This window comes from Populus alba, chromosome 9 (genome assembly GCF_005239225.2).
Source record: "Populus alba chromosome 9, ASM523922v2, whole genome shotgun sequence".
NCBI classification, from domain to species: Eukaryota; Viridiplantae; Streptophyta; class Magnoliopsida; order Malpighiales; family Salicaceae; genus Populus; species Populus alba.
Window position 1 is genome coordinate 9,949,034 of NC_133292.1, and position 13,545 is coordinate 9,962,578.

At 33.8% G+C, this 13,545-nt stretch overlaps 2 protein-coding genes across 2 annotated transcripts; both read left to right on the plus strand.

Annotated features, from left to right (window-relative positions):
* The first annotated feature begins 461 nt into the window (after positions 1–461).
* Positions 462–5,218, plus strand: LOC118058928 (chaperone protein dnaJ 10). Its single transcript, XM_035071727.2, has 10 exons — positions 462–623; positions 991–1,108; positions 1,368–1,427; positions 1,764–1,846; positions 2,549–2,714; positions 2,794–2,923; positions 3,533–3,691; positions 3,805–3,977; positions 4,760–4,840; positions 4,952–5,218. The coding sequence occupies exons 2-10, from the start codon at positions 1,022–1,024 to the stop codon at positions 5,030–5,032; spliced, it is 1,020 nt and encodes a 339-aa protein (XP_034927618.1). The 5' UTR covers positions 462–623; positions 991–1,021; the 3' UTR covers positions 5,033–5,218.
* A 4,339-nt stretch (positions 5,219–9,557) lies between these two features.
* Positions 9,558–10,886, plus strand: LOC118058929 (protein CASPARIAN STRIP INTEGRITY FACTOR 1-like). The gene is made up of 3 exons (XM_035071728.2): positions 9,558–9,746; positions 10,056–10,120; positions 10,455–10,886. The coding sequence occupies exons 1-3, from the start codon at positions 9,668–9,670 to the stop codon at positions 10,593–10,595; spliced, it is 285 nt and encodes a 94-aa protein (XP_034927619.1). The 5' UTR covers positions 9,558–9,667; the 3' UTR covers positions 10,596–10,886.
* Positions 10,887–13,545: the final 2,659 nt, after the last annotated feature.

Below are 13,545 nucleotides of genomic sequence, written 5' to 3' on the forward strand. Positions count from 1 at the left end.
TTTAAGAAGCCCATTTAAATTCTGATTCCTGAGAAAGTGAAAAGGCCCATTTAAAATGATATTGAAGCAATAATATCATTTTAAATTTTATTAAAAAAAGAAGAAGTTGAAATAACAACTATTTTTAATACTTTTTTAAAATTAAATAAACTTTTAACCGGATTAACTGAGTGCTACTTCATTGGCGGAGTCAACTCAGTGAAACCGGATAAACTACGTGTTGATTTTTTAAAAAAACCTTACCCTGAGTACGAAAAACTATAATTTTTTTCTTTTAATTTTATGGCTCGAGGGTATTAAAGTAATAACGACAGAATTAATTTCAAAGTGAGTTTAAGTTAGAAAACATAACAGAATTAATTTCTTCAGTTCCAAAACAAAACGTTACCGTCTCTTATAATCATTGACATGGTTATTGGTTAATGTTTCTTTTCTTTTTATTAGCCAATTAAAAACTTTCGAAAGTATAAAAAGCTCATCCAAAGCTGACTGGGAGACACGTGATCCTTCCCTTCTCGCTTGCTTACCTTGATCCTTTAGTTTCACTTCTTCTTTGCGAGAAACTAACAAGCCTCCGTGTCTTTACAATCCTATCTCTAATTTTTCTCTTAATCTTCTGTAATGTAAGTTCAAGATTCTTGATCTTGTTTCGTTTTTTTTTTTTTGTAATTTCTTTAATACTCTTATGTGTTACAGGTTTTTTTTTAGTATAAGTTAAGATCATGATAAGAATCTCCTTGTTTTTATCAAAAACCCGATCTTGTTATCTGGTTTTTTGATCCGATTCTGCTACATGTCGTTTATCAATGAGGAAGCTATAGGTATGCTGCATGGCATTCTATAATCTGGAAGCAACGCATGCTGTTTCTCTTAGAAAGAAAGATTATTTTGATGTTTAGAAATGAACACAGTTTGCTGAATGGAATTTACTTTCTCTGGTTTGTCAATGAGGCTGATTCGTTGTCTTGGTTTCTCTAATCTTAAATGTAGTTCTCGTAAATCAAGATTGAAAGCAAAACCAATGGTGAAAGATACAACTTTTTATGACATTTTGGGGGTTAGTGTCGATGCGTCATCGGCAGAGATCAAGAAGGCTTACTATCTCAAGGTGAGCTTAAGCTTTCAATGGAAGTAGTTTCTATCTCGTGGATTAGCCACAAGGTTTATAGCTTCAATCCTATGGGCGGAAAAAAAATAATGCACTTAAGTTGTTCTTTTAAGAGGGCTGTGAATTTCGAAATATGGGCTTAATTTGCAGCTAAAATTTTTTTGTTTTTATCATGAACATGTGAAAGCGCTTTTTTATCCTGCTCACTTACTCAGATTCGTGGGATTGTAATTGAGTGTGGTTTTATGTGTTTGTACAGGCAAAAGTAGTTCATCCCGATAAAAACCCCGGTGATCCAAAAGCTGCAGATAATTTTCAGGTTAGCTAATAAATTTGATCATCGTTGAAGACTATATCTTGGTTATTGTGGCATAGTCTAGTCTAGTCAGTTATTTGTCTTTTAGAACAAATAATCAACTGTACCGCCGCAGAATCAGGAAAACCAAGTTCTAATGTCTATTACAATTGTCATTTATTTGGACCCAGTGTGCCTCCTTGCTTTGCAAATCAGAGCGCATTGCCTTTTCATTTCATTCCTTGATGGTTTATGAAAGGCGAGAGCATATAAATAATGGAAGAAGACATTTATGTGTCAACTTTCATCTGTTGTTGAGCTTCTGTGTGCTTGTTTATTTGCTATGATACATGTTTTTAGATACTTGGTGAAGCATACCAGATCTTAAGTGATCCTCAGAAACGTGAAGGATATGACAAGTATGGAAAGGAAGGAATAACAGAGTAAGTTTAAATAATGTAAAACAAGATTGTAAATTTTTCTACTATAAATTGCTTGCTATTATTCTGCTACTTAAACTTCTTTGGGGACTTTCTGGAACACAACATAGAGGAATACTTTTAGTTATAGAAATTTTTCGCTTTTGCCAAAATGCTTATTCCCTTAGTTTTTAATGGGAAATTGATGAAGATTGAATGCAAAATCAGGTACACGCCTTTAGTTGCAGGAAAATAGAAGATAGGATGTTTCATTATAAAAACAGCTCCAAATATGTTTGCATTTTAGTCGATTGATCCTAGTGGAATTAAATTTGTAACCATAAAAAAAAAAGGGAATGAAGCTTAAATACATGCTACTTAGGTTAAAATATAGAAGTTACAGAAGAAAAATTGAAGAAGAAAAGTATAATTTTTTTTCTCACAATGAAGAAAAACTGTTGGATACAGCCAGGTTGGGACTTGCACACTGCCAAGAAGACCACATTAATCCATTCAATATACTTGGCCACTGACTTGTTCATTTCCAGGGCTCTAACCATTTAGCAGGATACTAATTTTATCAGGGAATGACTTGTCCTCCATCTTACACTAATATTGTGTTGTAATGGTTTCCTCTGTTAATCATTGTTGTGTTTCTCTTTTAATCTTTGTTTAATTTCTCTTGTTTAATCCAGAAGAAATCATGAGAGATACTTTCTTTTCCAGGGAAATCATGTTGGATCCTTCAGCTGTCTTTGGAATGCTATTTGGGAGTGAATTATTTGAAGATTATGTTGGTCAACTTGCACTGGCTACATTATCATCTTTTGAAAATGAAGACGACATACAGGACAAGGAAATGCAACAGCAGAGAAATCAAGAGAAGATGAAGGTATTTTATTTACTTATGTTTTTCAATGTCAGCGTCTGGTGCACTCCATAAAAGCCCCTGTCTATTTTTTAATCAACAGGTGCTGCAGAAAGAGAGAGACGAAAAGCTAATAACAAATCTCAAAATTCGCCTTGAAACATTTGTTGAAGGCCAGGAGAATGAGTTTACAAACTGGGCCCAGTCAGAAGCACGCCGCCTCTCTACAGCTGGTATATTTTCTTCCTCAGCTAACATTTTGAATCACTTAAAATAGGTAAGGAACTCTGAGCAGTGTTCATTCTGGAAAACCTGCTGTAAGAAGGAATTCTTATGTCCTCTTGTTTTAGTGGTTGTTTCTGGGGTATATCAGTGTGGTCCAACCCGATGATTTCTTCTTGAGCATATAAGTGCAGCTAGAGGATTCTGGAGAATAACTATTTTGATGTGGAAGTAGCTCCTGTTCCCTGCCACTATGTCATGCACCATCACTTCATTTATTTTTCCCTTTTCTGAAGCTTGTTTATATCCTTTCACATAACTCAGGATTCCATGGCAATTCCTAGGTGATGCTAATACTGTCCAAGCTGCTGTGCCCATCCTAGTCCACAGGGCAGTGGTAGATCGGACCCAATATTGAGTTTATGAAGGTTTTCGGCCATGCAGGAGTTATCTTTCAAATATTAATCTTAAAAGTCTTTGCTAAATAGCAACATGAAAAGAGTATTATTTTAGTAATTGTGCATTATTCAAATGCTGCTGGAATTGCCTCATCAACTTCTTGCTTTAAAAATAAAATTTCCTGAATTTCTAATTCAACTCATAACCACTAAAATCATCAGCATTTGGTGAGGCTATGCTGCACACCATTGGTTATATCTACACGAGGAAAGCTGCTAGGGAGCTTGGAAAGGACAGACGGTATATGAAGGTGCCATTTTTAGCAGAATGGGTACGGGATAAAGGACACCTGATGAAATCACAAGTAATGGCTGCTTCAGGTACAGTTCTCTGAAATCAAAGCTTCAATATCTTGAAACAGGCTTCAAGGTCATTCATGTTAGTTTATAATTTAAACGGAACCTAAGAAGAGTATTTTCTCTTGATTCTGCAGGTGCTGTTTCCTTAATTCAAATACGGGAGGAGTTAAAGAAGTTGAATGGAGTAGAAAACCAAGAAGAGAGCATGCAGAAAATCCTTGAAGATAAGAAGGATTCTATGCTTCAATCACTTTGGCAGATCAATGTGCTTGATATTGAGAGTACTTTATCACGTGTGTGCCAAGCAGTAAGTTGTTTCTCTTTTCCCTTCTTATTCTTATGGCATCATAATTTATCCTGCAAGCCTTCGAGTTACGATGTTATGGAATAGTGGTGGCCAAACGGGTTATCCCTCGGCTTTTATTAGTGTACAGACTCATGACATTAAATCTCAGTTCTAAGTTTTTTTAAGAATTAAAGAGAATTAATTAGATGGTTGCTAATTTAAAACTTTTCACATCTTATTGGTAGTTTGAAGAGATTAAGAGGAACTAGAATGCAGTTCCGCCTGTTATTAGCAAACTGAAGTATTCGCTTGCCTTCTAAAACAAACACACTGGTTTTTGATAGATGCCCTTATTCCAATTTTACCTGGTGACTTCTGGTGATTTCTTTCTGTCCTGTCACAAAGTTCTAGGCTGACATGCTTGAAAATTATGAGGTGACAGTTGAATTCATTGGAAAAATGCTTAACATACACCTCAGTCGACCTACTTGCTGACCGTATCACATGCCCTCAAGTTGCTGTATGTTGAAGTTTGGCACCAGCATGCTCCCTGGATTCAGTTCGTGTTAAGCATCTTGTCTTCCATTATTTTCTTCTGTGCGATGCAAGATTTGATATCCTATGAATGCCTATTTGGTTCTGAATGTTAGGTTAGGTTCAAGAGGTTACGAAAATGATTTAAACTTGTGTTAAGACTCAGCAGACATTTTGTATGGATTGATCTCTAGTAAGGGACTGCATGAAAAACGATGGTTTGCATGATGAAATTAAGAAAGATTTCTTAACTATGTTTTCTGTTTCAGGTACTGAAAGACCCTAGTGTGTCCCGTGATGTCCTGAAGTCACGGGCTAAAGGATTGAAAAAACTTGGAACAATCTTCCAAGTGAGTAATGCTCGCCTTCTTCCATGTCCATGTAAAGAGTTGTTGTTTGATGTTTGTTTCATGATGAAGCATTAAACAGTCTCATCAATTCAATCTCCCATTGTTTCTCAGGGTGCCAAAGCTGCTTACAGTCGAGCCAACAGCTTGCGCCATGAAGATGACAAGGCGATAAATACCGGTTCAACATCATAGTTATATCGATGGATGCTTAGCGGATCCCGATTCTTCATTTCTACAGGAGCATGTGGAGTCTTGGATGTGTTTGGTCATGTATCTACCATGTCTGCTGAACTCCGAAAACTGACCAGTCTATATATTATAGGCGAAATTCGTTAATTTAATCCTATATCTGTATTGATTAATTATTTTTTATCTCGTGGTTTTAACTTTTAATCCGGTAAGAAAACCCTTGTGATTTTAAATTTTTTTAAATTATATTATTATTAACCATGGTTGTAAAATTTGATAGTCAAATATGATGACATGGTATTTGATAGGATCAGGAATTAAAAAATAAGAATAAAAACTTCTTTCGGATTAGATTTTTGCCGAACAATATTAGCATGGACTGGCTTCCTTGTTCTCTACGGAGATTTTCTACATGATTTAACTTGAAAACTTTCTCAGAAAGAGAGGGATAACGATCATATAATCGAATTGCTTGTAACTTATGTTTCCATTGGGTCTAGCAAGTAGGTTACAGTGCTGTAATTAATTAATTGCTTGGTAGTATAAACTATAAACGGATGTTCCTTCCTCGATTCCATGTATCTGAGAAATGATGAAAAGCAAGGAGAGGTAATAAAATGAAAAGAAAATAATGTGATCTGATGTATTCCATGTTGGATCGGGGCATCTGATAAGATCAAGGGGCCTGCGTGTGTATTTTTAATGGAGATCGAAAAGCAAAAGACATGCTAAAATCAACAGGTGCCGAGGCATGCTTCACTAAGTGGCAGATATTAAACATATTGGAATGACCCACCATGATAATATTATTGGGACAAGCATGCTCTTCCATTTTATTCTCCCAGTCCTCCGATCACTGGTGAAAAGAAACCACAAACTCCCTCTAGGCTGAAGATGATGTCTTAGTCCATGATATACACCACATAATTAAGTCGCATAAAATGATAAATCTACTCTAATCATGCTTGCTAATCATGTGATTTTGGTCGAACTCGACACGCTTTTAGGAGTGTTGACAAGGAGATCGGCCGATGATTGGATACACAAGACAAGGAAGGGAGGGTTTACTTCGACCAGGGTCGAAGTGCTTCTCCTAATACCTTTATTTTTCACCAATGTCTTTTCATTTGTATTTGATGGGTTATCCTTTGTCGGGGTTGAAGATTATCAGGAAATTAAAACACATAATGTTTTTTTAAGAAAATCCATGCGCATCGAGTTCCGTTACAGGCTTGAGAGGATCTTTGTCTCACCATGCACATACCTTAATATATATATTTTTATTTTTTATAACAATTGCGCAACATATATATATTTTTTTGTTTTACTTACACATATTTGTTTCTATACCAACCAAGTTATTTTACATAATCTCTGTAGCCCATATACATCTACACACATTTACGCACTCTATATACTCAAAACTCAAATCAACAAGCATTCATGACCTAGTTTTCTTTGATATTGATATATGAATCTTTCATGGAGAGTAATAATTAAGTGGTATATATTAAGTTTTGACTCAGATATCTTAAATTTGAAAATTAACAAGTTTGATATTTTTTATACATGTAATTCTAGATGTTCCGACTAAGATTAGATTAGGAAAAACTTCATTAATTTTGACGTGTGAAAACTAATCCGACAACCTTGATCATTTTATAAAAGTGTTTTTAAAAAATCATATAACGTGATTATTTTTTAATTATGTCTTACATGTTACTTACCACCATGAATAATTAATTAAGTTAATTATAACCCTATTATTCAATTAAGTGAGTTCAGCTATTCGCAAAGCATCTTTTGTTGATCCGTAACACCATATTGATATATTTCCTTTATCCTGTCTATATTTATGCGTTGGCTTTGCTTTGTATTTGAAGAGAAATCCTTCCATCATCATCATCATCATCATCATCATCTAACCAAGCTTTCCAGCCTCTAAAAATCGAGGGAGATTTTAATAATTTCCACTAAGGCCACCCTCTATGGATCAACCACCACATAGATCCACTAATTTCATCGACTCGGTCCCCGACAAAAGAAAAGTGGTCTTCTTCACCTTTTATTTTGAATTTTAAACTTAAAGGCTAAAGTTTGGTTTTCTTTTTTCAAATAAACTAATCGTCAATCGGTTTGTTATCTCTAAGATTTCGATTCCAAGTGCTTTCAATTATTATGGAGAGGGAGGCCCGTCCGGGCGTTCCCTCTCTGAAGAGAGAAAAATAGCAAATAATTAGAAAGACAAAGTTGCCTAAAATGGGTGTTCAAGAAGGTTAGCTCTCTCTCCCTCCTTATAATTTCTGCATCATTTCCATCAGCTTCTTTTGCTGGTGGATGTGCTCCTTTTCCTTCTTCCTGCTGTCCATACTCCATATCCGTGCGAGAAAGAAAGAATCGTTTGTTTTGTTTCTTACCCCCTTGCACCAAAAGCCATGCCATCATATTTAACTACGAGATTTAACCACAAATAATTAGCAATAAACATAAGGGTTTTTCCTAACAGATAAAAATACAAAGTTAAAATTAAATAATTGATGTAAATGTAGGATAAATTTAAGAATTTTTCCTATATTCTAATAGTTTTGATGCGAAGATTTGACTCGAGTATAAATATATATATAAAAAGGATGAATTTATTTCTTGCCGTCGTCCTTTTATACGCTATTAATGAAACCCTTGAGAAAAACTTGGAGGACGAGAATAGTCGAAATTTCCCATTTCAAGTCGGATTTTTTCCGACCACTTTTAGCATAAACTGACCTCCTCATTCTGTACCGGAATTTGTTGCGTGATTTAGCTTTATTCTTTCATCCCTTCTCAAAAAGAGAAAGATAGTGATTGTTTATATAATCGAATTGCTTGTAATTTATGTTTCTATTGGGTCTAGCAAGGAGCTGGCTATAGTGCTCTAATTAATTATTTGGGTATAGATTAGTGTTCCTTGATTCACTGGAGATCAAAAGGCAAACGATATGCTAAAGTAGGTGCCTAAGGCATGCTTTATGGAAGTGGCGGATATTAAAACTATTGCGACGAACCACCATGATAATATTGTTGGGAGAGTGGGAATTATCAAGACAAGCATGCTCTTGCATTTTATCATAGGTCCCTTAATTGAGTTGTTTAATATTTTTTTTATTTAAAAAAAAATTAAAAAAAAAATTGAAATTTTTTTTTTAAATTTTTTTAGTGTTTTTAAATTATTTTAATATACTAATATCAAAAATAATTTTTTAAAAATAAAAAATTATTATCATGCAACTAAAAAAAAAAAAACACAAACTTCTCATCGCCCCGTGTATCACATTTCTAGGTCGAAGAAGATGATATGAAAATTGCCATTTACGCTGATGTGTTAGTCCATGATATACACCACAAGTCACATAAATATTCTCTAATCATATTTGCTAGTCGTGTGTACTTCTGTTCAAACTTGACGCATTGTAGTTAGAAGTGTTAGCAAGGAGATTGGTCAATAATTTGATAATTAAGGATGGATTTACTCAAATTAACACTTCTGGAATTTTTGAATTTCCATATGGAATATTTTGTAGGTGATCACACACTGATTAATTTTATCAGTATTTATACACTGATTTTATTAATAAAATTTTTATTAATGTACTCGCATATTAAAAAATCTATCGTCAATAATAAAATTATCTATGGATTTACAAATAAAAAAAATGTTAAACAATAAATTTACTCATATAACATATCAAAGTTTTTGTTTTGTTTGTATTTGTTAATTTTATGGGAATGGTAAACTAGGGTAGGAGTACTCCCAATACCATTATATTAGAAAAGAGGAGGAAGATAAAGTTACTTTGTGATCTCACAGTGACTTCGTTTATTCTCCACTAGTATTTTTTATTTATTTTTTTCATTTGTATTTGATGGGATGTCCTTGTCGTAGAGGATATAAGTGGAAGCACCAATCATATTTAAAAGCTATTTTATGCAACCTAACTTCATCTTTAATTAATTAATTAATCAGGACACAACCAAAGATCAAACAATAACTAATTCTGACTCATCATTATCTAAAATTCAAAATTTAATAAGAGCTCGATAAATTTATTTATTTTTAATATGACTTTAATTCCGTGTGATGTGTAAAAACTAATGATTTCTTTTTTAATTATGTCTTACATGCTACTTAATTACCATCATATATAATTATAAATACCTGATTATTCAATCAAGGGAATTAATTCAGCTATTCGTAAAGCGTCTTTTATATTTTCGTTATCCTATTATATTTATATATATTTATGGGTTTTAATTGCTTTGTTTTCAGAAGATAATTCCTTCCATTGATACTTTCCAGCTTCTAAAGATGGAGGGAGATTTTGGTAGTTTCCTCTGAGGCCACCCTCTCTGGATTAACAACTATATAAATCCACTAACTTCGTAGACTTGTAGTCCCGACAAAAGAAAAGTGGTCTTCTTTACCTTTTTATTTTGAATTTTATACTTAAAAGCTAAAGTTTCTAATAAATTAATCGCTGTTCGGTTTATAATCTCCAAGTCTTCCACCCTAACTAGTGCTTAGTTTCAATTAACATAGAGGGGAAGCTGGTTTAGTTAAGCGTACTCTCCCTGAAGAGGATTTGAAAGACAAAGTTGCCTAACATGGGTCTCATGCTTCTCAAGAAGATTAGCCTTCTCTTCCTCCTTATTTCAGCATCATTTCTATCAACTTCCTTTGCAGGTGGCTGTGCTCCTTTTTCTGTCTCTTTGCTGCAGCTTTTGGTGCATATCCGTACGATCACACACTTAAAAAAGGGTTGCAGTATAAATATCTAGACAAGATTCAATCAACTGTGGGTTCTGTAACCTGCAGATATTTCTGTAGACCAAGTGCCAAACCTGCAATTATGCATGCTAGCTAGGGTAACATGCATGCAAACAAACATTCCAGGGGAATTTGATCGATTTAACTCTCTTTTTTTCTTATGTTGGGAATTTGTGACTTGTAGCAGGAAAATTAGTTTGCCATTAACACGCCTTCAAATTGCAGGTCGACTGTCCAAGTCTGTGAACAAGTTGGCGGAGGAAGTGGAGGTCAGTGCCGCCACTTACGAGGTTTGTAAATAGCTAGTAAACGGTCAAAAACAAAATTAAATCTCTAAAGTGTTTGAATTCTTTGTAATTAAGGAGCAAGCAATGAAAAATTAGTAATTAACAAGGCTGGTAAGTTTCTTGGATTATAATCATGAGATTTTTCGTTGTCGCTGCTGTTGATGGTGCAAAGAACACGTACTAGCCTTGCCCTTTAACCATGGATCGATGTAATATAGCTCACATGCCCAGATTATATCATGAATCATTGTTAGAATGTTAGCAGCTACGTTATGATTCTCATATGTAATCCCTAACGATTAATTCATCTCACAATTATTGCCCATGGTATATATAGGAGATATCAGGCAAGCCATCGCACAACAACGAAGCGACAACTATCCATGAAAGGCTTCTGAGAGCTAATACCAAAGACTATGGAAACTACAATCCAGCTCCAGCTCTAGTTAGGCCTCCTTTCAAGCTCATACCAAACTGATGGTTGGTTCCGTCATGCATGTTAAAGAGGTTGATCAGACAGTCCGAGCAGTAGTATATTTGAATAAATAAATTAAGCAAAACGAAATCCAGACGTATGCGTATGTAAGTTGTGTTGTGTGTGTCCTAGACTAGTATATATACCCCCCATATATATATATATATACTAAGTTCTGTACCCTATAACAACGTTATGTATGTATATATATATATATATATATATATTTATATAGCTTTATAGTTGGATGAAACGTACGTATGTTTGCATGGTAAATTAACTTGATTATCTCTACATGTTGTTGCTTTGCTTTGCTGGAATTTATATTTTGAGAGATCTTAACTCTGGACATTAATCTAACTCCCATGTATAGCCTCAATTTATGAAGTTTAATCACTGGATTGATACTTCATTAGCTAATACATATCACGGGCTTTCAGAAAATTCATGTGCTGTATACGTAGAGTGCTTGAATGCCAATGTCGTGATGAACATAACATGAAGGTTTGATGAGTATGAAATATAACATGCCCTACCAACCAGCACATGAACAAACTCGTTTGGATATCTTTTATAATTTTACTCGTCGAAAATCCATCTCTGTTTAGAAAACTAGAGAAAAAAAATATCAATTTGAAGATTTTGACACAATATGAATCTGTTACTTTTCTTGAAAATTTTTTTTTCGTTATGCAACACGATGCTGGAACAAACTAAGGTGAAGTACATTTCTTCCAAATGTTTTTACGTTTTCTTGTTTTTAAAAAGGAGAAGTTAAGAATTATTGTAAAAAAAAAAAAAACAAAAACAAGAAGGGTATAGATTAATTAGATGATAATACTGTTTATAAGCTGGATAGAATACAAGTAATATCTAAAATAGTTAAATTTCCATGAGAATATTTTATATTATATTCATAGACTGTGCACTCAATTTATTCACAGTTTTTGTCAAGCTTATTAGTGCTGCAACCATGATTTTATTTGATAAAAGGTAAGACGATGAGCATGTAAATCAACAAATTTAATAACCAAGATTTATTCAATATTAATACATAGCTCATAATTTTATTTTATTTACCTGCAATGGAGGAAGCCCATTAAATTTGCAGTCTCTTATTATATTAAACTCGAATCCTGTTGCAAAAAAAATAAATCATTTTCTTATATTCTGCTTAAAAAATTAACTAATCAAGAAAAATACTTATTTTTTATATAAAGTTGGCATAGAGATATCCCTATCTTAAAGAAAATATATATATCACAAGATAAAATGGTATATATTATATATATATATAAATCCATATATTTTTTTAGCAAAACGAATTTATATTTTACAAAAAACTATAAAAAAAAATGAAGCAAGGAGCAATATTATAAATTGGAAAGGTAAAGAAAAAAATGTTAAAGCTGGGAATCTAGAATTTACATGATGATATGCAAGAACATTATAATATTTGGATGTTTAAAATTGTACGTGGCAAGGCTGAATATGCCAGGGACACCTCATGTTTAAGAAAATATGTTTTCCATTTGTAAATACAGTTCTTTTTATTATTACTTTATTGGGCTAGGCTCATCAGCGCTAAGTCTGGGCCTCCGTACCTGTCTGGTCTAGTTTTTAGCTTGATGCCATTTCGAGCCCATTTATATATATCCCGTAATACACCCTCTTGGGCTTTGGTTTGTAATTACTGGACTAGTAATTCATAAACGTCTCCGTCCTAAACTTGTCGGATAACTGGTGGGAATTATGGGGTTGGAGAATTTATATTACATCTAAACTAGCATTTTTATATGAACTATATATGGATTTTTCGCATTTATAATATATGATAAAGATTGATTTTCATATAGTAAAATGGATGTCCAGAATAATATCAATGTATAGGGTTCATAAAAAGGAAATACAAGAGAACGGATGGTGTTACATTTCTAATTAACCTAAAAATACTTTAAAAAATAATTATTATTGTAATTTCAAGCACTCCAACGAGCTCGTGATCACAGTACAAGAGAGAAGAGAGTTGCAACCTAAAGTTTGGCAAAGGTGACGCACCTAATCCCCCATGATTTAGATTTTTAATATTAATTATGTGATTAATTTAGCGTCTCTAAGCACTCCACACCACCAGCTTGATAGAGACCTTGCCCAGAAGCTTGCTTTGCATGCCCAGATTCTAAACCTAGGTGTTCAGTAAAGTCGTTTCTATCCCTCTTGACTGGGCAAGCTGGACAAGTTTGGAGGGTATATCTGGCATCCCATTAACAAGCTTGTCGTTAAAAGTCCACTCATTCTTGACTCTGTGCTAATAATAAGCAAAACCACATTATCAACCATAGTATATAGCAACCTTCTGCCATTTACGTGCACAACTCAAAATGTGAGACGGTTTGTTTGCTACGTTTCACCCTCCTCCTCTAACCACCAATTGAAAATCATTGCTGTGCCACAAAATTTCTCATTTAACTGTCATCACTAGCAGAGCAGAGACCAATGTTACGGAAGTATTCGAGAGTTTATTTTCAAATATTTTTTTATTTAAGAATTCGGTAAATGTTGAAAAGAATCGAATGCGTACTGCGCACTTCGCGTACTGTAGAAGGCATCACTGGTAAATGGTGGTTAAGTACTGCTCTATCTGCCGTCTATTCCTCCATTTTCTCTTCTGTTTTTTCATCAACATATATTCCCTTGTTTTTCCTTCTTTCCTGAATTCTTCAAGCATCCAGAGATCTCTGATTCAAGATTCTTTCTCCCTGCCATTAGCGTGCCCTCGCTTTTGTATGTTTTTTGTTTTTCGTCTAGGATATTAGACGAGGAGTGCCAGATATTAAAAAGATTGATAAATTTGTATTTTAATTGATATCAACTCTCTTTTTTTCTCTTGAAAAATCCTAAAATCATTTTTTTTTTAAAGCAATCGTTTAGCTGCCGTTAGTGATTCTCACCA

Bases quoted from the DNA above. Each gene is read 5' to 3' on its own strand.
- LOC118058928 (XM_035071727.2), top strand. From the start codon at position 1,022: ATGGTGAAAGATACAACTTTTTATGACATTTTGGGGGTTAGTGTCGAT. The intron at 1,428-1,763 runs GTTAGCTAATAA...ACATGTTTTTAG, and splicing joins AAGCTGCAGATAATTTTCAG to ATACTTGGTGAAGCATACCA. The intron at 2,715-2,793 runs GTATTTTATTTA...TTTAATCAACAG, and splicing joins GAAATCAAGAGAAGATGAAG to GTGCTGCAGAAAGAGAGAGA.
- LOC118058929 (XM_035071728.2), top strand. From the start codon at position 9,668: ATGGGTCTCATGCTTCTCAAGAAGATTAGCCTTCTCTTCCTCCTTATT. The intron at 9,747-10,055 runs GTGGCTGTGCTC...TTCAAATTGCAG, and splicing joins TCTATCAACTTCCTTTGCAG to GTCGACTGTCCAAGTCTGTG. The intron at 10,121-10,454 runs GTTTGTAAATAG...TGGTATATATAG, and splicing joins TCAGTGCCGCCACTTACGAG to GAGATATCAGGCAAGCCATC.